The sequence below is a fragment of the Oratosquilla oratoria genome, chromosome 15, assembly GCF_046742065.1.
Source record: "Oratosquilla oratoria isolate Oo_2021 chromosome 15, ASM4674206v1, whole genome shotgun sequence".
NCBI lineage: Eukaryota > Metazoa > Arthropoda > Malacostraca > Stomatopoda > Squillidae > Oratosquilla > Oratosquilla oratoria.
The window spans coordinates 45,058,839-45,085,619 of NC_134791.1; the positions used below are offsets into that span (position 1 = coordinate 45,058,839).

The 26,781-nt window shown below is 39.7% G+C and overlaps 1 protein-coding gene across 1 annotated transcript; it reads left to right on the plus strand.

The window, feature by feature from the left end:
* Positions 1 to 280: 280 nt before the first annotated feature.
* LOC143033421 (FAST kinase domain-containing protein 5, mitochondrial) lies at positions 281 to 11,918 on the plus strand. The gene is made up of 5 exons (XM_076198839.1): positions 281 to 1,870; positions 10,738 to 10,862; positions 10,957 to 11,107; positions 11,261 to 11,484; positions 11,667 to 11,918. The coding sequence occupies exons 1-5, from the start codon at positions 373 to 375 to the stop codon at positions 11,826 to 11,828; spliced, it is 2,160 nt and encodes a 719-aa protein (XP_076054954.1). The 5' UTR covers positions 281 to 372; the 3' UTR covers positions 11,829 to 11,918.
* The last annotated feature ends 14,863 nt before the right edge of the window (positions 11,919 to 26,781 follow it).

Sequence of the window (26,781 nt, forward strand, 5' to 3'; positions counted from 1 at the left end):
GGGTCTGACAAAAAAGGATCTGGCAGGAACTTGAATGTATATATTTTGATTAAAGTATATTTATAGATAAAAGACTACTGCAAGTTTAGGAGCTTTGGTTTATAGAACATTAAGAAGCCATATATATATACCTGTGTATATATATATATATATATATATATATATATATATATATATATATATATATAATGTGTGTGTGTGTGTGTGTGTGTATACTCATATATAATTATTTTTTTCTTGAAAATTTAATGTAATATCTTTCTTTTACAGAGTAAAAGAGGCCATCATCAATCAACCTTTGAGACTGATTTACATATAAAAGAAGAATAGTGCTCCTTGGATTCCACCTCTGTCATCCCTTCATAATAAGCAATGGCAGCACCCAGGTTATGGCCAACTGTTCAAGCACTAGGGCGAGGTCTTCTCAGTAATCGGTCCGAATTTATACAGCAGGGATTCAAAGCATACAATGTTCAGAATTTTGGTGGAAATGGACACAGTACACAAAATGCTAGTACTGGTTTACACAATTTTCATAGCTGTGATCGAAGATCATGGACACAGAAAGTTTCAAGAACTGCAAATGGTTCTTTCAATAAGATAGTTTCCAGGACACTGCAGTCAGGGACTATACTCTTTGTCAAAGAATTTAAAGATACTGAAAATGAGCATGCTCACTCTGTGCTGTGTTCCTTGCCTGCATATAGTGCTACAACAGTGTCTGCATCTGAGAATATACGTCATCAGCCAGCATTATATTTTGATACCAGTACTCTACATAGTGCTGATTGGAATCTGTTCACTCCAAAGGAAGTTGCTGATGGTTTTGTGGCACTTTCTCATTGTTGTCAACACAAATCCATGAATCTGGAGGACCCACAGTATTCTACTCTGTGTGGAGCACTCACAGCTAGCTTGCACCACTTAACAGATGACAGCCTCTTACAGGTCCTTCAGTCTCTCACATTCTGGCCTCCAACAGAATCTACAACAACACCAAACTTTGTTGGAATCTGGAATGCATTAGACAGAGTTTGTACTGAAAGAATGAAGTATTGGGACATAAAGAAAATGTTTTTGGTTGCTGACCATTGGTTTGCATTAAGATTATCAAGAATTTCCAGTTACAATTTAAATTTAACTAAATTTCTTGGTAAAAGAGTCAACAAAATGCAGCCAACTGAATTGGTCCAATACCTGTTTTATGCCAATCTCTGCAGACAACTGGAACCTTTCATTGTAATGAGGGAATTGGAAAAGAGGCTTGTAGAAGTAATGAAAGATTTATCTGTTGAGGAACTGGGTGTAATCTCAATGGGGTTCTTTAAGACCCAGACATTTTTAAAAAATGAACAACTTGTAGATGCTATCATGTCAAAAACTCTTGTCAACTTGGATGTAGTAACGGATGCTTCCTTGTGTTCTATTTTGAAGCTACTTCGCAAAAGTGTGCCAGTGTCCCGTAGTAAAGCAATGTTAGAATTCATGAATGCTCTTGATTCTCATATTGAGAGACTAAATACTATGTGTCTCCTTCAAGTTGCACTTTTAGGAAATGACCTTTTGGTATTTCATTCTGGGATTATCAATAATATTGCGCTAAAGTTTGCTGATTGCATGGAGGATCTACGTTTGAAGGACATAGAAAGGCTAACATTTGTACTAATGTTGTACAACTTCATCCCACCAAGTTGTCCAGATATCTTTAATAAGATAGCAGAGGAATTACGCAAACCTGAAAGAGTGTTTGAGATCAATCACTATCCCAAATGTTTTGTGTCCTGTGTTGTCTACCTTGTCATCATGGGGCTCCTACCAGTGGATCTTATTTCAGCTGCACTACAACCATCCATGCTCAATCATCTACAAAGTAACTATATGATTACATTTTTTGATATATTGTATTCTGTGTGTGTGTGTAGATATAATCATTTTTGTTGCCAAGATTTTTTTTATAATTGGAAACCCACAACCCCACAGTGGGACCTCCCATAGATCTTTCTAGGAAGAAACTATGACCTGTTATTTGTGTTGTTTTAGTATGGGACTGTGTCTTCATTACCAGGTAGGAGGAATGGGAGTAGTACATGACTTGTCAGGTCACATTATGTGAGAAAATAGATAAATAAGAAGTTGAGGTTGATGAAGATTAAGTTTGGTCAAAAGACTGAGTGCAGGGGGGCTGCACCTCTTGATGAAAGTAGAGGTATTGAGATTTGAATAAGGGTGGCAGGAGTATCGCAGGTTACCAGCTGTTGGTCCATACACATATAATAATTAAGTTTCTAAGGGTCATTTTTATTTTATGTTTGCCCATTTGGGGTATTTTGCTGCATGTTAATGTGGGGTTAAACACTGCTCAGTAGCATACAGCTGATACTTTATGGTCTATATGGGTTGCCCCTATGGACCAGAGCACAAATAATTTTGTCTTTGATAGAGGAAATCTCTATTCCTAGAGAAATGACAGCACTTAGTTATACTGCAACTGTCCCTCCTACTCATAATACTGTCCTATACCACTTCTCTGAATATTCATTTCCCTTTTTGCTGAAACCTGTGGTAGGGGAGAAAGAATACTGCCACCTAGTGTTCCCAATTGAGTCGTAAAAGGTGACAAAAACCGGACAGGGATAGGACTAAGCATCCTTCTCTCTGTAGCTTCAAAGGGGACATTCCTAAACAAAAGCAAAGGCAGAAGAGGGCCTGGGAGGAGTTTTCCAGCCAGAACCCTAAGGTTTTGGGTCTTTTAATGTGCATGGATGTGGTAAAGATGAGAGTAAAAGGGAAGAGATAGGCAGTATGTTTGTGAGAAGATGATGTGTTGGCATTGAGTGAAACTAAGTTGAAAGGGAGGGGTGAGTTTCAGTTTGAGAGTAGTTGAGAGGGTATCAGGAGTGAAGAGAGGACAAGGGAGAGAAGGGGTGGCTATACTAGTAAGTGAAGAGATAGGTAAATGTGTGGTGAAGTGGAAGTTTCTTCAAGGTTAATGTGGATGAAGGTGAAAATGGGAAGGGGTTTTTGTAAGTACATATGGGTCTAATAGTGAGAAGAATGTAGAGGAAAGGAAGACTTTGGATAGATTTGGTGTATATAGGTTTTAGGAAGAAATGTCAATGTAATGTGTTGGATGGTGTGTTCACAACATATGGTTAGCATCCGAGTGGTAGTGGCTTCTCGGTAGGCATGGAAACAAGCAAGCAGTTTCTTCTCTTTATTATCTCCTGCTCTCTGAAGAGGAACGGTTTATTATATACATCAGTCTGGCAAGGTTGCCGACAAGGGAAAAATATTTACATGGTTGCTGTTTCCAGCGAGACTAGACATCGAAATGATTTTATTTTACATATAGGGATAAAAGAGAATGATACATCACTTGCATCATTTATATATGTGTCTAACTGTGGACTGGTACAAAAAATAACCTTGTGGAAATTTATTGTCGAAGTGACAATATCTTGTTGGCAGGAATCAAGGTTTGGTGACAGCTGTGCACATCTGAGGTCATGACCCCGATAATTTGGAGTCTCAGGACAATAGACTTGACCGCGATGCTTGACCCTTGGTGTCTGTCAGGTCTTGACTACCATCTTACTCTGTTGTGGTGCAGCATGTGCACATGTATGTGCGTACTTGTCTAGATATAGGTAGAAAGGAGACTGCGTTGTTCTAGAAGTTTTCAAACATGGCTCGGTGTCGCTACATGTGTCCGGCCTCCCGACACACTCTTTGGTTTTCGCATAGAACTGGATGTCCAAACTGTAAGAGGAGATAGAAGGAGTGTGTGCCTAGGTGAAGGTGTTGACCTTTCCTAGGTGGCAATGGAGTTAAGCATAGAAAAGAGAGAATTTCCATGGCATGATATGGATGAAAATGAATGAGATTTATTGGTTGGAAATAGATGCCTGAATTTTTGGGCCAAGCGAGACTTTACACAATTCTATTTCTTAGGCTATAACGGGGTTTAGGGATTGGTGGAGTGGTAGAGGTATTTGTGTCTAGTGTTTCGGTCATGTCTGGTGGTTGTGCAAAAGGGGGAGAACGTATATTCTCCAGGTCAATTTCTCTGGGAACTTGTTTGATGTTGTCCAAGTGTAAAATAGCCTCTGTGAGTTCTTGTAAGTGGATAGCTTTTATCTTATTATGATGTAGGGTTTTGATGACGTGGAAAGGTCCAAGGAATTTAGGAGAAAATTTTGATGTGGGTTGGTGGTTGTTGTACACAATATCACCTACAGAAATAGTGCAATCCCTAGAGTGAGCATTTCCCAGTCTTAGCATATATTTTGAGAGAGTCAGTGACTCATGTACTCTCTTAAAAAGAGTGTTGAAGTTTGTCAGTGCGACTTTTATGTAGGGGGGGGTTCTGATGTAAGGAGGTTGTACGGCATTTTCTTATCTGACCTGAATAATACAAAATGGGGTGATTCTGAAATAGATCTATTGATTGCGCTGTTTATACAGGCTTGTATCATAGGTACGTGTTCATCCCAAGATGAGCGTATGTCTGTGGCAAGGTGCCTTAATGTGTTTAAAATCTTCTGATTTTGGCGGTCAACGAGTCCATTTGAACTACGATGGTATGGTGTGGTGTTACATTTAGTAATGTTAAAATGTTTGCTGATGTTGGTGAGAATGTCATTGTTGAATTCAGTGCCGTTGTCTGAGATGAGTGTTTTTGGTGTGGTGTAGGGGCAGATGACATTGTGGATGATGGTTTGTGCAACACTTTTGGCTGTCTTGTCCACTAAGGGAGAGAGAATGCAAGAATGTGAGAAATGGTCGATGCAGATGAAGAGGTATTGGTTCCCATTTGAGGTGAGTGGTAATTTGAGTAAATCAATGGCAATGGTTTCAAAGGGTCTATAAGGTGTTGGATAGTTGTGTATAGGTACATGACTGCCAATGTGACCTTTATGAGAGATGCACGAGTGATATGCGTCTGTGTATGCATGTATGTCTTTGCGCATGGTGGGCCAAAAGTATTTCAATCTGGCTTGTGATAAACATTTCTCCTTACCACAATGTTCTGCTATTGGAGAACCATAAAGAAATAGCAGTACTTCTGGAACAAGTTCCATAGGAATGACCAGTTGTGTAACCTTGCGATTTGGTTCGTTTTTGTGAGCAGTGTGGTGTGGTAGAGAACCTGGTCTATGATCAAGTAATTGTCTATGTTGGGAGGAAAGTCGTCTGTATTGGTAGTGTCACCTGAGGTGAAATAATGATTCTTCTCCATAGGGGGTCTGTTGCTTCAGTGGTGATTATGCGCTCTTGCGTAAAGTCAAGTGGCTGTGCTACCTGCCGTATGGTTGCTATGTATCTACTAAGGGTATCAGCTACCGTGTTTGCATGACCCTGCGCTTAGCGGAATGTAGGCATGAATTCCTGTATGGTGAGGAACCATCTGGCTAGTTTTCAAGTGAGGTTCTTTCCTGTGAAAAGGTGGAGAATGGGTTGATGGTCTGTGTATATGTGTATTTCATAGCCAAGTATGGTATCTTTAAAGTGTTTGAGGGCATATATGACAGCAAGAGCATAGATTTCAGTCACAGAGTAGTTTTGTTCGTGCTTGTTCAATGCGCAGCCAGCGTATGCTATTGGTCTAAGTTTTGACTCTGTTGCATCAGTACTGCACCAAGTCCTTTGTAGGAAGCATCTGTACAGAGTGTGAAAAGTTTTGAGAAATTTGGAAATGCAAAGACAGGGGCTGTTGTGAGAGCTTGTTAGTTGTGGAAAGCTGTGCGGTGTTCAGGCGTCCAGTTAAAGGATGTATCCTTTTTGAGAAGGGCTGTTAATGGGGCTGCAATGTGAGCATAGCCATCAATGAAATGCCTGTAGAAACCTGATAAACCCAAGAATGACTTGACGTGTTTGGTGGAGGTATGGCGTGGAAAGTCTATTACAGCCTTAACTTTGTCCTGAGAGGTGATGACACCTTGAGAGTTGATGACGTGTCCTAGGAAACGTATTTCCTTTTTGAGGAAGGAACACTTCTTGAGTATTAGTTTGAGACCTGCCGTGGCTAGCCTTGAGAGGACAGTTTCAAGTGTGGAAAGGTGTTCTGTGACTGACTTGGAGGCAATGATTATGTTGTCCAAGTAAATGAAAACTGTTTTCCCTATGAGTCCTAGCTGATTGACCAGATATGTTGGATGGTGTATTCACAACATATGGCTAGCGTCCGAGTGGTAGCGGCTTCTCAGGAGGCATGGAAACAAATGAGCGGTTTCTTCTCTTTATTATCTCCTCTCCGAAGAGGAACGGTTTATTATATACATCAGTCTGGCAAGGTTGCCGACAAGGGAAAAATATTTACATGGTTGCTGTTTCCAGCGAGACTAGACATCGAAATGATTTTATTTTACATAACAGAGAATGATGATACATCACTTGTATCATTTATATATATATGTGTCCAACTGTGGACTGGTGTGAAAAAAACCTTGTGGAAATTTATTGTCAAAGTGACAATATCTTGTTGGCAGGAACCAAGGTTTGGTGACAGCTGTGCACGTCCGATGTCATGACCCCAATAATTTGGAGTCTCAGGACAATAGACTTGACCACAACACTTGACCCTTGATGTCCGTCTGGTCTTGACTACTATCTTACTCCGTTGTGGTGCAACATGTGCACATGTATGTGTGTACTCATTTAGATGTAGGTAGAAAGGAGACTGTTGTTCTAGAAGTTATTCAACAAATGGTATTGGGAGATCTTAATGCTAGGGTAGGAGATGAACCAATAGGCAGAGTGGTAGGTAAGTGTGGAGTTCCAGGAAAAAATTGTAGTGGAGAGATGATGGTGGAGATGTGCCTAGAGAGTTGATGATAGCAAATACAATTTTAGGAAGAAAGTTAAGCATAAGTACACATGGGAGAGGGTGGTGGATGGAAGGGTGGTAGATAGGGCATTAATGGACTATACAGTGGTAATTTAGAGGAGAGTAGGAAGAGTTTTGGATGTACATATTCTAATGAGAGTAGGGGAATATCTGATAATTGTTTTGGTGGAAAGTAAGTTCAGAGTTGAGGATAGATGGAGAAAGAGGAAAAGGACAGAAAGTAGGGTGGTGCTTAAAGTAAGCTGCTTAAATGAGAAAAAAAAGTACAAGAAGCTGAGAGAAGAGTGGGATGGAGTGAGGGATAGAATAGAACTAGGAGTGGAGGAGGAATGGGGATGGTTCAAGGAGGGAATCACAAGGTGTGCAATGATGGTGTGTGGAACAAGGAGAACGGGAGGAAATAGAAGGAAGGGTTGTGAGTGGTGGGATGATGAAGCAAAGAAGGTTGTAGATGAGAAGAAATAATCATTCACAGATTGGTTACAAAATAGGACAAGAGGTATGAGAGGTACAAAGAAAAGAGAAATAAAAGAGGTAAAGAAGAGAGCAGATGTGAAATGGTGTAAGAATATGACTGAAATTTTTTAAAGTAATAAAGAGATGTTTTAGAAGGAAATTACAAGAGAAGGGGAGGCAAATCAGGTAGAGTAGAAAAGGTAAAAGGTGTAGATGGAGAGATTGAAGGAGGATAGGAAGGGAAATGTAGTTGGGGTGGGAAGTGCTAAGAATATGACAATGGATGAGAAAAATGGAAAGAAGAGGTGAAAGCAGTTGTTAAAATGATGAGCAGTTAAGCCACCTGGGTTAGATGGGTGTCATGCTGAGTGTCTAAAAAAGGGAGGTACAGTGATGGTGGACTGGCTGATGAGGTTTGATGTTTGTCTAAAAGAAGGTAGTGTGCCGGAGAACTGTAGAAGTCTGTATAGTTCTGCTTTACAAAGTGAAGAACTGTGGGTTTAGGACAGGTAGGGGTTGCATGGATCAGATTTTTGTGGTAAGATAGATTCGTGAGAAAGCTTTAGGAAAAGGTAAAGATGCTTTTTGGGTCTTCATAGATTTGGGAAAGGCTTATGACGGGGTAAACAGGAAGGCACTGTGGATATTGCAGACATATTGGATAGGAAGAAAGCTGTTGAGAGCAGTCAAGAGTTTGTACAAGAGTAGTAGAGCCTGTGTTAGAAATGGAGAGAGTGGTTTGAGGTAAAGGTAAGGCTTTGCCAGGGATGTGTTATGTTGCCTTGGCTGTTCAACTTATACATGGATGGGGTGGTGCAAGGGTAATGGACCAGTGATTGGAGATGGTTAAAGAAAATGGGGAACAATTATGAGATAAGCCAGTTGTTTGCTGATGACACTGCACTTGTGACAGAATCAGAGGAGGGATTAAGGAAATTAGTGATGGAGTTTGGGAAGTTGTGTGAAAGAATGGAGTTAAGATAAATGTGGGTAAAAGTAAGGTGATGAGATGTACAAGAGGAGAGGATGGCAGCATATTGGAAGTATTAAGGGAGAGAGACTGGAGGAAATGGATTAGTTTAGATGCTTGGGTGCAAATGTGGCAGGAACGGGAGTAGAGATGGAGGTAGAATGTAGATTGAGAGAAACAAGCAAATGCCTTGGTGGATTAAAAAGTGTAATGAGAAATAGACATTTGGGAATAGATGCTAAGAGGAGATTGTATTTACCTAGTTGTATTTTACGGGAAGGGGAGCTACACTCGTGGTGTCCCGCCTTTGTATCTCGCAGTGTCTAGTTTGCTCTTAAATTCATGAATGGTTTTTGCACATACTATTTTTTTGTCCAGTTTGTTCCAAGTGTCCACCACTCTATGTGGAAAACTTTTCTTCAGATCTCTTCTATAACAATGTTTTTCGAGTTTCTTTCTATGTCCTCTTGCATTTCTCTTGTCCCAGTTTAACAAGTCCTCTCTTTTGAGTATTTCTGTGCCCTTCATGATTCTATAGATGGTCAGTAGGTCACGTCTTGCTCTTCTTTGTTCCAGTGTCAGTAACTCCAATTTAGCCCGTCTCTCCTCATATGACAAGTTTGAAAGTGCAGGAGCCATTTTTGTGGCTGCTGTCTGGATTCTTTCTATTTTCTTTATATTCTTTTTGGTACTGGGTGACCACAATATTGCCACATATTCTAGTCTAGGCCCATGAAGGGGTGATTGTGCTGATACCACTGTATGAGACAGAAACATGGAACATAAGAGAGGAAGAGTTTAAATGTGCTTGAGATGAAATGCCTAAGAAGTAGAGTAGGGGTTACTATGGAAGATAGGATTGACGAAAGAATATTGGGATGATTTGGATGATTAGTAAAAGAGGTATGGATGGCAGAGGTGGAAGGAGTCTAAAAGGGGGATTGAGAAAGAGTGAAAGGTCTGTTGAGGAAGGAAAGGAGATAGGGGCGAGTGGAGAATGGTTGTGTATGGATGATGCTGTGATGCATGGAAGGGAGTGGGGAGGTGAGGAAGTATGTGTGAATGATATTTTGACACAGCCCAAAGGGATTCTCTCTGTCTTCTCTTTTTCTGCATGAGGGGGACGGAGAGGGGGTAGTTACCAATTAAATGAAGCAGACTTGATGTGGATATGCTATGTCTTGTTACATTGCTTCTGACCTAGGGCAGTGGTGAGATGCAGGGTTGACCTGTCATCCAGGAGGAGCCAAGAAAAGAGGGAGGGAGTGGTTGTGAATGGGAGTGGAGTATGTTGGAATGAAATGGGTGGGAGTGGAGTATGTGGGAATGAAATGGGTGGGAGTGGAGTATGTGGGAATGAAATGGGTGGGAGTGGAGTATGTGGGGATGAAATGGGTGGGAGTGGAGTATGTGGGGATGAAATGGGTGGGAGTGGAGTATGTGGGGATGAAATGGGTGGGAGTGGAGTATGTGGGGATGAAATGGGTGGGAGTGGAGTATGTGGGGATGAAATGGGTGGGAGTGGAGTATGTGGGGATGAAATGGGTGGGAGTGGATTTATGCCTTTGACTACCTCCCTTGTAAAGGGGAAAGCCTTTGTTATACACATGTATTTTTACATATATATATATATACAATAACTACAGTTTCGTATGTGAGAACAAATCAAACAAGACTACATGTCTAAAGGATATGAAGATATAGTGTTCCATATAGATGTGTAAATATTTTGGAATGACTAAGGAGATGTGGCCCAAGCTAGAACAATACATGAATTCAGATCTAAAAATAATTGGAAATCAAAGATATTGATTAAGTTGGAACTGTACATGAATTTGAGGCTAGGTATGATGAATTGGAGAGTAGAAGGAACCCAATGAGTGTTGCTACATTCCTGTGTACTACAATTCGGTAAAACTTACCAGCAGAGCTGCTACGCTTCCTGACCCCCACACCCCAACTTACTCTCAAATTTGCCCCTTCACTTCACCTTATTTTCACTTGATGCTAACCCATCCATCTTCCATTTTAAAGGTAAACCACTAATCTTCCTTTTTATCTACTACAACCATGCATTTAATGACCCAGTGTCTTGGATTCTGGTTTGAGCCCTCCTCCCAGACCCTTCTATGCCTCGACTTTTCATAGGTACATATATATAGCAGGATTCCTAGTCCCATTTAGTCTCTCGCTTCCATCACGGGGAACCAAAAGAAGTATTCATAGAAGTGATAAAGGGAACAACATAAAGGAAGGTTAACTTTGGTACAAAAGTATCATCATTTCTCTATAAGTAGAAAATATGAAATTTAACTCTAACATGGAAAAATGATGTGTGGCCCTGGTCTGTAGGGCCCCCAAAACAGTTTTATGGATAGCACATCCTCATAATTACATTAGAACAAACTATGAATATTAAATAATTCTAGTTTTCCTATTGGTTCCTTTTTTTTTTTACTTACAGTGAGCCAGAACTACTCTGACATGGGCCGTGAGGTAAATGAATTAGACTGGTCACTAGAGATTGAAGGTCCGGCAAACTATCAAGGCTACCGATTGGACCCCAAGATGAGAGCTAGCATTACTAAGGTAAGATATTATTGTGCTGAAAAGTAAGGAAGAAAAATGCAGATGATCTAGGTATATTTTCTTGTATGGTATTAATGCTCAATTGGTTATTTAGAAATACCTTGGAAGATTGCCCAGCCCTAGCAGTAAAGGACTCACACATCAAGAAAGGCTCACATTGGAAATTAATGACAAGCTTGGAGCTATGCTTGGTAATGACAGTTGCACAAAAATTGCTCATGTTTTGCCACATAACCAGATTCCAGGTACGTACCAGAGCATATGGGTGTATTTCATACCCAGTGCGAGACAAGATTGTTACAAGTAATGTAAACACCACTATTAGATTGAAGATTAATAAATTTGGTTTGTACATTTACAAGATCAAGTAGATTATAATGATGCTGATTTTCTTCTAGATATTGTGTTTTGTACAACAAATGAAGGTGAGCCAGTGCCTTTGCCACAAGACTTTTTAAACCATCCAGCCCATAATATAAAATTTCCAGTAGACCCAAGCATCCAGTGGAATGCATTAATTATAGGTGGCAGAAATTCATTTATTAGAAACACAAATTCTTTAAGAGGTCATGTTCACATGAAGAAAAGGCAACTTCGTAAACTTGGATATAATGTTTCAGTGGTAAGGAATAAAATTCATTGGTCTTTGAATATTGAAATTGAAAGGTAATATAGTAAATAGAAATGTGGATTATATAGTTGAAAATAGTAAGGAAATCTATAAATACTCAATGTCATTGTAATCTATGAAAGTTGAAATTACTCTTATGACTTATGAAAGTAATCTGAAATATGTTTTCACAGGTCTCCTTTACTGAATTCAGTAAACGAAGTTTACGGACCAAGTTACAAACTTTATGCCGTTCCTTAAAAGAAGGTTCTTCACTAAATACAGAAGGCATAGTAGAGTCTGCCTTTGTTAACTTGAAAGCTAATTCTTTAACCATGGAGGAGGAAAATAGATAGTGCATACTTTATGGAATGCACCCAATGATGTAAAAAGATTTTGATTATTTGATATTTTGTAATTTTGAAATATATTACATATTTTTTTTATTGTGACTTTTATTTATAATACTTCCAAGTAAATTATACCTTATTCAGCAGCAGTAGTTAAAAGGTGGTAAGTTCCCTGGGCAAGATGGGTGTCAGGTATAATATCTGACAAAGGGAATAATGGTTGTAGTGGATCGGCTAGTGAGGTTGCTTAATGTGTAGGAGGGGAAGTTGCCATAGGACTGGAAGAGTGTTTAGTTTTGGTTTACAAAGGAAAGGGACAAATGCGAATGTAGAAATTTTAGAACAATATTTCCCAAACTTTTCCAACCCTAGCATCCTCTAGTCCAGCATCCCCTAATATTGTAGTACTAAAAGGATGAAGGAAAGTGTATGCATTGCTTCCCAGGGTGGGAAACACAGTTTTAGAGGGATCAGTGTGTTTAGTATAGTTGGTAAGGCTTATGGAAGGATATTAGTTGAAAGGATTAGGAGAGGAACAGTAATTGGTGAGAAACAGGGTGGGTTAGATGGAGTGTACATGAAATATTTGTAGTTAGGCAGATATGGGAGAAGTTTTTAGCAAAAGGAGAGGATGTTTTTTTTTTATCTTTATGTACATCTAAAAGAGGCTTATGACAGGTTCAATAGGAAGACAATGTGGGAGGTATTGTAGACATGGGATTGGGGGGAAAGGTGTTATCCATATATTGTTGGCCCAAAGTATAGCTCAGATACATGCTGGCATTGGCAGGTTTTTTATTTTTGCATATTTTGTCTTAAGATAATCAAATGAAGGTACAGGATGAGAAAAGTACTCTGTTGTTGTTGTTGTTGTCGTCGTTCCCTAGACTGTCTTTCCGAGCAGTCCCGTCTCCCCAAGGAATGCCACAGCCGAAACTGGGTTTTCCCACAAATCCTTGATAGAGTGTATGTTGTGTTGATTGCGTGCATGATTGTGTATAATGCAGTCTTCCATTATGTGTTGTATGGTATGGGGTGAAGTGTTACATCCTGGGCAGCTGTTCACAATGCGGTCATCCAGCCTCTTCTGGTAGCTTAGAAGTGCTGGGTGGTGGCCGCACCGCAGTCTGGCCAGGTGGACTCTTTCCTTTCGTGAGAGAGAGGATTCAAAAGGGTGGATATAAGGGGGTCTGGCATGCAGCAGTGTGTTAATGGAGCAGTGAGTGATATGATTATGAATATGTTTCCAGAGGCTGGTATTTGGTGGTTGTGGAGGAAGTGAAGAGAGTATCTGTGTGTGATACAGGTCTTTGGTTGTTGTTTTAATGTTTCTTGGTGTGTGTGGGTGTTCTGCTATGTAGTGTAGTGGGTGTGATGTGTTTGTGGTGTGCATCTGTGACCACTGTCAACACGAGATCAGGGAGACATATAGGCCAACAGCGAGTTGACTGGGTAAGCTTGTAAATTTAGTGTACTCTTTCCCTCTTATGTTTTCCATGCAATGAAAGATTAGGCCATAGTCATCATTATTATACATGGATTTATACCTTGTGAATGTCGTGAAAAAAAAAAAAAAAATGCTATCCATCCATATACCAAAAGTTTCCCCCTTACCAGGGAAGTAACCAAAGTCAAAAGGCATATACCCATTCCCACCCATTCCACTCCCATCCAGATTTTCCTCCTCATATTAGATCCTCATGGATGATGGGATCATCCCTATATTCTGCACACTGATCTGGGTCAGAAGCAATGCAGCAAGGCACAGCACACCCAAAGCAAGGCTGCTTCAGTTAATTGGCAACCCACCTCTCCATCCCCTCATGCAGAAAAATGGATGGGGGGAAATCCCTTTGAGCTGTGTCAAAATATCATTTACATATAACCACTCCCTAACAGCCCCATCCCCCTTGCATTACAGTATTGTCTATACACAGCCATTCTTCACTTGCCCCTATCTCCTGGCTTCTCCCTTCCTTGCTAAACAGACATCCCCCTCTTGTTAAATGTTCCTTTCACTTCATCCATCCATCTCATCCTCAGTCGGCACCTCTTGTTCATTCCTAGAAATGTCTGTCATCCACACCTCTTTCACTAATCTTTCTTTATTCATTCTTTCCATGTGTCCAAACCATCCCAATACTCTTTCATCAGCCCTATCAGCCATCTTTTCCACCCCAGTTCTCCTCCTCTTTCTCACTCTATCCAATCTTATAACCCCTACCTTCTCAGACATTTCATTTCAAACATGTTTTAACTTTTCCTCTACTTTTCTTAAATTCCAGGTCTCTGCCCCATACAGTGCTGTTGGCATAATCACCCCTTAACACTGAAATTTCCAACCTAAGGAAAACTCAGAACGAAGAAACAAGATTAAGGAAATGAAAAATTGTATAAGAGAGGTGAAAAGTGAAAATGAAAAGAGAATTAATGATACAGGTACTACCAATAGCGACAACTTAAAAAAAAAGGGTTAATAACAAAATACAAGAAATGACTAAAAACTGAAGAAAACTTAGGTGAGGAAAGTATCCAAAAGATTAAGAAATGGAAGGAAAACATAGAAAATAAAGAAATTGCCTTCAAAGAAATAGTCCAACAACAAATGCTGGAAAATGCAAAAGACAATTATCCAAGTAATTAATGAAAAGGCAAATTGGGTCAGATGCAGTGGATAGGAAAAAATGTATTGTGGTATATGGACTAAAAGAAAAACGTGGTCTGGCGAGGTACACGAGAGAAAAAGAAACAGTAATAGCAACCCTAAAAGAAATTCAGGATGTTGAGGACATCGACAATGTGTATAGAATTGGTCGTTCTAAGGAAAGAAATCGACCCCTAAAGATAAAACTAAGATCACAAATGGTAGTAGAAGACATATTTGAAAAAGTAGGTAAGTTGGCAAGAAGTGAACATTACAATAAGATATGGATAAAAAGAGAAATGAGTATTGAGGAATTAGAAAGAGATGAAGCTAAGGAAAAAACGCAAAAAGAACGGAGACCGAAAGCAAGGAATTCCATTGGAGAGTAATTGACATGAGACTGAGGAAGGGGTGCATCAGAATGGGCAAACCAAAGACAGAAAAAAACTATACTAACATTGATGGATTAATTTCAGGACAATGAACTTAATGATTACCTGTTAGAAGAAAAACCAGACATAATGGGAGTTGTGGAGACTAAACTAAGGGGTGCAATACCACCCATCAATGTTGGACAAGGACTATACAATTACTGGATTAAAAACAGAGACAAGAAACGGAAGAGGAATCATGTTCTTGGCCAAGAAAAACTTGAATGTGACAAAAATTGCGGAGGGCAAAGGTAAAGTAGAACTGATCATGATAAAAGTCAAAGACAAGGACATGAAAAGTAGAAAGTTTGTGGTGACTTATGCCCCCCAAAAATGAACGCTTGGAAAGAGAACGAGCATACAAAAATGCTAGAAGATGCAAGGCATTCATTAAATGAGATACTATTGGGCAGAGGTAACCTGGTAATTATACATACATATACCAAGGCTTTTTCCCCCTTACAAGGGAGGTAGCCAAAAAGGAAAAGGCATAAAATCATTCCCACCCATTCCATCCCTGAATACACTCCACACCCCTCCACCCTCCCTCTTATCTTAGCACCTCCTAGATGACAGGTCATCCCTGCACCTTGTCCACTGCCCTGGGTCAGAAGCAGTGTCGCAAGACACAGCACATCCATAGCAAGGCCGCTTCATTAAATTGGCGACACCCCCTCTCTGTCCCCCCCATGCATAAAAGGAGAAGACGGGGAGAAATCCCTTTGGGCTACATCAAATTTTGCTCACACATACTACCTCACCCCACATCCCCCCGCCCATTCCACCTCATGTATCACATCATCATCCATATACAACCATTCTCCATTCACCCCAGTCTTCTGTCCTCTCCCGTCCTTCCTCAACAGACATTCCCCTCTTCCCCAAAGCCCCCTTCACCCCATCCATCCACCTCATCCTAGGACGTCCCCTCATGTTCACTTCCTCCACATCTGCCTTCCATACCTCTTTTACTAGTCTTTCTTCACTCATTCTTTCCATGTGTCCAAACCATCCTAATACTCTTTCATCAACCCTATCTCCCAACTCCCTTTCCACCCCCGTTCTCCTCCTCATTTCTCACTCTAGCCTAGTAATCCCCATCATACTTCTCAGACACCTCATCTCAAACACATTCAAACTCCTCTCTTATGTTCCATGTTTCTGCCCCATACAGTGCTGTTGGCACAATCACTCCTTCATACAGTCTCCTCTTCGCATCCATTCCCAAATGTCTATTCCTCATTACACTCTTTAATCCACCAAGGCATACTCGCTTCTCTCAATCTACATTCTACCTCCACCTTCACTCCACCTTTTCCTGCCACATTTGCACCCAAGTATCTAAAACTATCCACTTCCTCCAGTCACTCTCCTTTAATGCTCACTTCCAGTCTACTGCCACTTTCACCCCTTGTACATTTCATCACCTTTTACCCACATTTATCTTTAGCTTTCTTCTATCACATACTCTCCCAAACTCTGTCACCAACTTCCTCAATCCCTCCTCAATCTGCCACAAGTGCAGTGTCATCCGCAAACAACAGCTGGCTCACCTCCCACTTTTCTCCATTTTCTTTAACCATCTCCAATGGTAATTATGATGGGGGACTTTATCTGCAGAGAAATTTGTTGGGAGGACATGACAGTGAAAGGCAGAGAAGACTTGTGGGGTAATGTATTACTGGACATGACCATGGAATATGCAATGACACAGTGGGTCAGTGAAAACACCAGATACAGAAATAATGAGCCATTGAGACTAGATTTAATATTTACAACAGAACCTGAAATTGTGGACAAAATCCAATATAAGTCACCAATTGAAAAGAGTGACCGTATACTTATTGAGACTGAACTAAAGGAAGAATATACATGGAGAGAAATGAAAAGCATAGGAAAGGAAGACTGATGTACAACAAAACAGACTGCAAAACTAAAGAAATCCCTTCAGAATGCAAATTGGGAAAATTTTTACATGGAAGAAACAAAAGTGGAAGAGAAATGGGATATCTTAATGGAAAAATACAATGAAGGGGTGAATAGGCACATACCAAGACAGAAGCTGGAGAGAGTGTACATTAAATGCTGGTTCAATAGCAGATGCAGTGAGGCAAAAGATAGAAGGGACAGAGCTTGGAAAATGTGGGTAAAAGATAAAAAAAACCCTGGAAAATGACAAGTATGTATAAACTATAGAAATGAGTATGTAAAAGTGTGAAGGGAGGAAAAAAGGAATATGAAAAAGACATCATAGATAAATGCAAAGAGCAACCCAAGCTATTCTATTGATACATGAATGGTAAACTTAAAAATAAACAGGAAATGGTGAAACTATGCCAAGGAAATATAGAATACACAGAAGATTTAGAAATGGACGAAGTCAGGAATAATCACTTGAAGTCTGTTTTCACTAGAGAGAAGGCACAATATTGGGACATAGGAAATGAAGTGCGATCTCCCCCTATGAGCGAGATAATAACACAAAAAGAAATAATGGAACATCTATCAAACCTTGATGTCAGGAAAACACATGACCTAGACGGAATTGCAAATTGGATTCTAAAAGAATGCAAAGAAGAACTAATGGACAAAATACATAACATAATAAGTTGCTCATTTAAAGAAGGAAAAATAACAAAAGACTGGAAAAATGCTAATACTGTACCAATATATAAAGGAGGAAACAAGGAATAACCAACTAACTATATACTGGTCTCACAAACAAGCACTATAGCCAAAACTTGTGAGAAAATTATCAATAGATGGGTAAAACACCGGGGAGAAAATAATAAACCCAAGACAATTTGGGTTCAGACAAGGAAGATCATGTACCACAAACTTAATATGTTTTTACTCAAGACTAATAGATATAGTGCAAGAAAAGGAGGGATGCTGATTGTGCCTTCCTGGACTTACAAAAAAAAAAAAAAAAAAATGTACTTCCACAAGGATCTGTATTGGCTCCAATAATGTTTGCTATTTATGTGAATGACATGGATGATGACATGCAATGTTACATGAGCTTCTTTGCAGACGGCACTAAATTGTTAAGGAAAGTAAAAGCTGAAACAAATTGTGAATCACTACAGGGAAACCTGAATAACGTATGGAACTGGAGTCAGAAATGGGAAGTGGACTTCAACATTAAGAAGTGTAGCATAATGGAGTTTGGAAAAAGTTAAAAATAGAACATCAGGACAATATAAAATTGGAATTAAGGAGGTAAAGAAAGTGGGATCCGAAAAAGATTTGGGTGTAATTATCTTAAATGACTTGTCCCATAATAAACTAACAAAATTGTTGGAGAATCCTATAACTTGCCAAGATCAATAAAAGTGGCATTTACATATTTGAATGAAGAAATGATTATAGAAATATTAGTCACACTGATAAGGCCTATACTAGAATATGCAGCGATATTGTGATCACCTAGTACCAAAAAGAATATAAAGACAATAAAAAAATCCAGAGAGCAGCCACAAAAATGGCTCCTGCACTTGCAAACTTGTCATGTGAGGAGAGACTGGCTAAACTGGAGTTACTGATTCAGGAGCAAAGAAGAGAGGCGACCTACTGACCATCTACAGAACATGAAGGGGCACAGAAATACTCGATAGGGAGGACTTGTTAAACTGGGACAAGAGAAACAAGAGGACATGGAAAGAAAATCAAAATATATAGTTATAGAAGAGATAGGAAGAAAAATAATTTTCTGCATAGAGTGGTGGATACTTGGAACAAACTTGATGAAAAAATAGTGTGCACAAAAACCATTCATGAATTTAAGAGCAAACTAGACACTGAGATACAAAGGTGGGACACCACGAGCATAGCTCCCATTCCTGTAAAATACAACTAGGTAATACATAATCTATTTGCATCCTTTCCCAAATGCGTATATCTCGTTACACTTTTTAATCCTCCTAGGCACTTACTTGCTTCTCGCAAGTCTACACTTTACCTCCATCTCCACTCCCTTTCCTGCCACATGCTACCCCAAGTACCTAAAGCTATCCATTTCCTCCTTTAAAACTTCCAAATTGCTGCCATGCTCTTCACTTGTACATCTCATCACCTTACTTTTACCCACATTTACCTTCAACTTTCTCCTATTGCATACCTCTCCATATGTCACTAACTACCTTAATCCCCCTCTGACCCTGTCACAAGCACAGAGTCATTAACAAGCAACAACTGGCTTACTCTCTACTTCTCTCCATTTTTTAACCATCTCTAAATCCCCTGCCAATTACCCTCACTTTTACCTTCTGCACCACCCCATGGTGACATGACACATCCATGACAGTCACACCTTTACCTCAGACCACTTGCTCTCTCCATTTCTAATTCTAACACAGGCTCTATAACTCTTGTAAAAACTTATGACTGCCCATAACCCCTTCTATATGACACCTACGTAGGTGTCATGAGCCACGAGTGGGTATATGAGGATGCTGGCATTGGTGTCTTGATTATATTTATTTTGTAGTTGTAGCTGAGTGACCCCCTTAATCTGTGAACTGGCCTGATCATATTTTCTGTAGTTATTAATATTCAGAGTAAAAGAAAACAAGTAAAAGCGCTGCAAGTATTGTGATGCATCATTGTACATCAGGAAGCTGATGCTGCCTGCAAGAATTTGACTTGTATTGAAGAGGTTAACAGCTTTCCTCCAATCCCATATATCTGCAAAACCTCCCACAGTGCCTTCCTGTTCACCCTATCATAAACCTTTTTCCAAATCCATAAAGGCCCAAAAAATATCCTTACCTTTTGTTAAAACTTGCTCACATATGTCCTACCACAAAAAACTGATCCATGCAACCCCTACATTTCCTATACCCACACCGTTCCTCACTTATTCCTTTTGTTCCTCTCCTAATCCTCTGAAAACCCTCCCAACTACACTTAAACTGATCTCTCTGAAAATACCACACTAACATTTGTCCACTTTTTCCTTGTAAAGCAGAACTATACAAGTACTCCTCTAGCCCTCTGGCACTCTATCCTCCATTAGACACACATTAAACTTCATATTACCCAGTCCACTTTTATTGTACGGCCCTTCTTCAAATATACCACATGACACCCATGTAACCCAGGTGCCTTACCTGCTCTCATCATTTTACTGACTACTTGCACCTCATCTTTTCATATTTCTCCTCCATTTTCCTCACCCATCTCTGTCATTTTCTTAGCACCTTTCACTGCTACCACCACTCCCTATCCTCCATATTTAGCAGCTCCCTAAAATACTCTGCCCATCTTCCCCTTACTGCTGCCTCTTCTGTTATCATCTCTCCATGTGAACCTTTTACCTTTTCTTCTCTACTTGATTTGCCTTCCCTTCCTTTCTTAACTTCCTTCCAAAATAACTTTTTATTTCTTTCAAAATTTACTGCCATACCTCTCCCCCATTCTGCCCATCCTTTATCTTATGTTTTGCTTCTCTTCTACAACCTTCTTCACATCATCCCATCACTCACTACCTTTCCTTCTATTCCCTCCCATCCTTCTTGTTCCACATAATATCTTTGCACACCATGTGCTAAAACAGCTAAAATTTTACCCATGCATACATATACCAAAGGCTTTTCCCCCCTTACAAGGGAGATAGCCAAAAAACAAAGGCATAAAAACCATTCCCACCCATTCCATCCCTAATACACTCCACTCCCTTCCACCCTCCCTCTGATCTTAGCACCTCCTGGATGGCGGGTCATTCCTGCATCTTGTCCACTGCCCTGGGTCAGAAGCAGTGTCACAAGACACAGCACATCCACGGCAAGGCCACTTCATTAAATGGGCAACCCTCCCCTCTCTGTCCCCCCATGCAGAAAAGGAGAAGACAGGGAGAAACCCTTTGGGCTGCGTCAAATTTTTCTCACATACTACCTCACCCCCCATCCCCCACCCATTCCACCTCATACATCACAACATTATCCACATACAAACCTCCATTCACCCATCTTCTGTCCTCTCCCGTCCTTCCTCAACAGACATTCCCCTTTTCCCCAAAGCCCCTTTTACCCCATCCATCCATTTCATCCTACATCGCCCCCTCATGTTCACTCCCTCCACATTTGCCTTCCATACCTCTTTTACTAGTCTTTCTTCACTCATTCTTTCCATGTGTCCAAACCATCCCAATACTCTTTCATCTACCCTATCTCCCAACTCCCTTACCACCCCCGTTCTCCTCACCTCCTCATTTCTCACTCTATCCAGCCTAGTAACTCCTATCATACTTCTCAGACACCTCAACTAAAACACATTCAAACTCCTGTGTCCCATGTTTCTGCCCCATACAGTGCTGTTAGCACAATCACTCCTTCATACAGATGCCGACCACAGAACCATCAACACCTTCGTCGTCACTGGGCCCCAAAGAAGATAAACAACAAAAAAGTAAACCTGGTTTGTATTGTAGGGGAGAGGAGAAATAGTGGGTGTCCGAAATGATACTGCTAGTTAAATGTATTAAGATGTAATTAGCGAAAAAATGAAGGAAAATAACGAAAAGTCTGACACGAAAGACAACTGCAAATCAGAGCCATTTGGTGACGCCATGCTGAACCCCGACGTAAACATTACACCACTTCTAGAACCACGCGGGAATATCACAAAGATGCTTTTTCTGGATTTAGCAAGTACGAAAGCAGGAGTTTAAGTCGAATCATAGAGATAGAGAGGGAAATGAGCAAAAATAGGATACAGTAGGAGAATGAAATTATGGACTTAAGAAACAAAATCGTTGGACTATTGGATTGCTTAGTGCAAGCAAACGTTGAGATTTCCGACCTGAGGAAAACTAACGTGGATCTTAGAAACGAGATTAAGGATATGAAAAAGGATATAAGAGAGCTGAAGAGTGATAATGAAAAGAAGAGAATTAATGATACTACCAATAGCAAAAACTGTAAAAAAGAGGTAAAAAAAAAAAAAAAAAAAAAAAAAAAAAAAAAAAAAAAAACAAGAAATGACTGAAAAAAATCGAAGAGAACTTAGGCGAGGAAAGTATCCAAAAGATTAAGAAATGGAAGGAAAAAATTGAAAATAAAGAAATCGTTTTCTAATAGTCCAACAGCAAATGCAGGAAAATGCAAAAGACACTATTATCCAAGTAATTAATGAAAAGGCACATTGGATCAGAGACCCAATGGATAGGAAAAAATATATTGTGGTATATGGACTAAAAGAAAAACATGGTTTGGCGAGGTACATGAGAGAAAAAGAAGAAAAAGAGACAGCAATAGCAATCCTAAAAGAAATTCAGGAGGAAGCCTAAAATGCAAGTAAAGACATTGTTGGAACGTATAGGATTGGTCACTATTCTAAGGACAGAAATCGACCCCTAAAGATAAAACTATGATCACAAATGATAGTAGAAGACATATTTGAAAAAGTAGGTAACTTGGCAAGGAGTGAAAAGTACAATAAGATATGGATAAAAAGAAAAATGAGTATTGAGGAATTAGAAAAAGAAAACACTAAGAGATGAAGCACAGGGAAAAAAATTGCGAAGAGAATGGAGACAGAAAGCAAGGAATTCTATTGGAGAGTAATCGACATGAGACTGAGGAAATGGTACATCAGAATGGGCAAACCACAGACAAAAGAGAGAAAGAAGAAAATTGAAAGTGGCCTATACTAACATTGACGGATTAATTTCAGGACTGCATTAACTTAATGATTACCTGTTAGAAGAAAAACCAGACATAATGGGAATTGCTAAGGGGTGAAATACCATCCATCGATGTTGGACATGGACTATATAATTACTGGATTATAAACAGAGACAAGAAACAGGGAGGAGGAATCATGTTCTTGGCCAAGAAAAACTTGAATATGACAAAAATTGCAGAGGGCAAAGATAATGTAGAACTGATCATGATAAAAGTCCAAGACAAGAACATGAAAAGTAGAAAGTTTGTGGTAACTTATGTGCCCCCAAAAATGAATGCTTGGAAAGAGAACGAGCATATGAAAATGGTAGAAGATACAAGGCAATCATTAAATGAGATACTAATGGGCAGGGGTAATCTGGTAATTATGGGGGACTTCAATTGCAAAGAAATTTGTTGGGAAAACATGACAGTGCGAGGAGGAGACAACTTGTGGGGTAATGTACTACTGGATATGACCATGGAATACACAATGACTCAGTGGGTCAGTGAAAACACCAGATACAGAAATAACGAGGAGCCGTCGAAACTAGATTTAATATTTACAACAGAACCTGAAATTGTGGATAAAATCCAATACAAGACACCAATTGGAAAGAGTGACCATATACTCATTGAAACTGAACTAAAGGAAGAAATATACATGGAGAGAAATGAAAAGCATAGGAAAGGAAGATTGATGTACAACAAAACGGACTTTGCAAAACTAAAGAAATTCTTCCAGAATGCAAACTGGGAAAAATTTTACATGGAAGAGACAAAAGTGGAAGAGAAATGGAATATCTTGATGGATAATTACAATGAAGGGGTAAATAGGCACGTACCAAGACAGAAGCGAGAGTGTACATTAAATGCTGGTTCAACAAAAGATGCAGTGAGGCAAAAGACAGAAGGGACAGAGCTTGGAAAAGGTGGAGAAAAGATAAAAAAAAAACTGGAAAATGGCAAGTATATATAAACTATAGAAATGAGTATGTTAAAGTGAGAAGAGAGGAAAAAAGGAACCATGAAAAGGATATTATAGATAAATGCAAAGAGCAACCCAAGCTATTGTATTGATACATGAATGGTAAACTTAAAAACAAACAGGAAATGGTGAAACTATGCCAAGGGAATATAGAATACACAGAAGAATTAGAAATGGCCGAAGTCATGAATAATCACTTCAAATCGATCTGTCTTCACTAGAAAGCACAATATTGGAACTAAGGTAATGAAAGGCAATCTCCCCCCATGAGCAAGATAACAATAACACAAAAAGAAATATTGGAACATCTATCGAACATTGACATCAGGAAATCACATGGCCCAGATGGAATTGCAAATTGGATTCTAAAAGAATGCAAAGAAGAACTAATGGACAAAATACATAACATAATAAATTGGTCACTCAAAGAAGGAAAAATACCAAAAGAATGGAAAATGCTAACATTGTATCAATATATGAAGGAGGAAACAAGGAAGAACCAACTATAGGCCAGTCTCACTAACAAGCACTATAGCCAAAATTTGTGAGAAAATAATCAAGAATAGATGGGTAAAACACCTGGAAGACAACAATATAATAAACCCAAGACAATTTGGGTTCAGACAAGGAAGATCATGTACGCTCAGTGATGAATTATGCGAGTCCTGCATGGGCTCCTAATCTCAGTGAGACACACCACAACACCCTTCAAATCATACAAAACAAAGCCCTAAAAACAATTACAGGCTGCACAAATACAACACCTACAGACCATTTACACCATGAAACAAAAGTCCTCAAAGTCAAGGACCACCTCGACATGAGAGGCACACAAACACTTGCCGCAGCCACCACAAACACATCACACCCGCTACACTACATAGCAGAACACCCACACACACCAAGAAACATTAAAACAACACCCAAAGACCTTTATCATGCACAGATACTCTCTTCTCTTCCTCCACAACCACCAAATACCAGCCTCCGGAAACATATTCATAATCATATCACTCACCGCTCCATTAACATACTGAAAGACAACACACTGCTGCATGCCAGACCCCCTGATATCCACCCTTCTGAATCCTCTCTCCCACGAAAGGACAGAGTCCACTTGGCCAGACTGCGGTGCGGTCACCACCCAGCACTTCTAAGCTACCAGAAGAGGCTGGATGACCGCATTGTGAACAGCTGCCCAGGATGTAACACTTCACCCCATACCATACAACACATAATGGAAGACTGCATTATACACAATCATGCACGTAAACAACACAACATACACTCTCTAAAGGATTTGTGGGAAAACCCAGTTTCGGCTATGGTATTCCTTGGGGAGACGGGACTGCTCGGACAGACAGTCTAGGGAACGACAACCACAAACTTATAATGTTTCTACTCAAGATTAATACACATAGTGCAGGAAAGGAATGGATGGGCCTTCCTGGACTTACAAAAAGCTTTTGACAAAGTACCACACAAAAAATTATTGGAGAAAAAAAAAAAAAAAAAAAAAAAATAGAACATATAGTTGGGATACAAAGGAACCTACTAAAATGGATGGAGGACTTCCTGATTGGTAGAAAGATGAGAGTAGTGCACAGAGAAAAATATTCAGATTGGAAAGAGGTTATCAGTGGAGTACTTTAAGTATTTGTATTGGCTCCAATAATGTTTGCTATTTATGTGAATGACATGGATGATGTGAAATGTTACATGAGCTTCTTTGCAGACAATGTCAAACTGTTAAGGAAAGAAAAAACTGAAGAGGATTGCGAGTCACTGCAGGAAGACCTGAATAAGGTATGGAACTGGAGTCAGAAATGGGAAGTGGACTTTAATATTAAGAAGTGTAGCATAATGGAGTTTGGAAAAAGCAAAAACAGAATATCAGGACAATATAAAATTGGAACCAAGGAAGTAAAGAAGGAGAGATCCGAAAAAGATTTGTGGGTAATTATCTCAAACGACTTGCCCTATGACAAACAGATAAACAAAATTGTCGGAGAATCCTGCAACTTACTAAGATCAATAAAAGTGGCATTTACATATTTGGATGAAGAAATTATTAAAAAAAATATTGGTCACACTGATAAGGCCTAGACTAGAATATGTGGCGACATTAAGGTGGCATCACAGGAAAATTATTGGAATGGATGAAAGACTTCCTGACTGGGAGGAAAATGAGAGTAGTAACTAGAGATAAATTTTCAAATTGGGGAGAAATGATAAGTGATGTCCCACAGGGATCAGTACTGGCCCCAATCATGTTTGCCATATACATGACATGGATGGAGTAGTGTGTTATATGAATTTCTTTGCAGACTACGCAAAAATACTAAAGAAAGTAAGAATGGAGGAAGATTGCAACTCATTACAACAAGACTTGGAGATCTGGATATGGACTCGAAAGTGGGAAGTGAAATTCAATATAAAGAAATGTAGTATAATGGAATTTGGAAAAAGTAAAAAACAGAATATCGAGAGATTGGTGAAGAAGAGGTAAAAAAAGTAAACTTGGAAAAAGACCTAGGAGCAGTGGCGTAGCAAAGGGGGGGGGGAATCCACCCCAGGCGGAATGTTGATGGGGGTAAAAAAATCTTAAATTTTATACCAAAATGAGTTTTTAAGGTTGTAATATGCTACTGTTTTTAAACAGATTTTTCAACTATAGCATTAGGACCGTGTTTAAAACAAATTTTCTTAGCCTATGAATGTTTTCCTAACCTACATTTGCTTTAGATGCTATTCTAGCTTTCAACGATTTTGTCAGCTATTTTAAAATAAATTAAAATATGACACAATGATGATGTGAATTTACGTAAATACATACATATACCAAGGCTTTTTTTCCCCTTACCAGGGGGGTAGCCAAAAAGGACAAGGCACAAAAACATTCCCACCCATTTCATCCCCAAAAACACTCCACACCCCTCCATCCTCCCTCCCATCTTAGCACCTCCTAGATGACGGGTCATCCCTGCACCCTGTCCACTACCCTGGGTCAGAAGCAGTGTCGCAGGACACAGCACATCCACAGCAAGGCCGCTTCATTAAATCGGCGACCCCCCCTCTCCGTCCCCCCATATAAAGGAGAGGACGGGGAGAAATCCCTTCGGGCTGCGTCAAAAATTTTTGCTCACACACACTACCTCACCCCCATTCCCCCTGTCCAATCCACCTCATGCATCACAACATTTTCCATATACAACCATTCTCCATTCACCCC

Excerpts from the sequence above, each read along its gene's own strand:
- LOC143033421 (XM_076198839.1), top strand. The coding sequence starts at position 373 with ATGGCAGCACCCAGGTTATGGCCAACTGTTCAAGCACTAGGGCGAGGT. Across the intron at positions 1,871-10,737 it reads CATGCTCAATCATCTACAAA|TGAGCCAGAACTACTCTGAC; the intron begins GTAACTATATGA and ends TTTTACTTACAG. Across the intron at positions 10,863-10,956 it reads TGAGAGCTAGCATTACTAAG|AAATACCTTGGAAGATTGCC; the intron begins GTAAGATATTAT and ends TTGGTTATTTAG.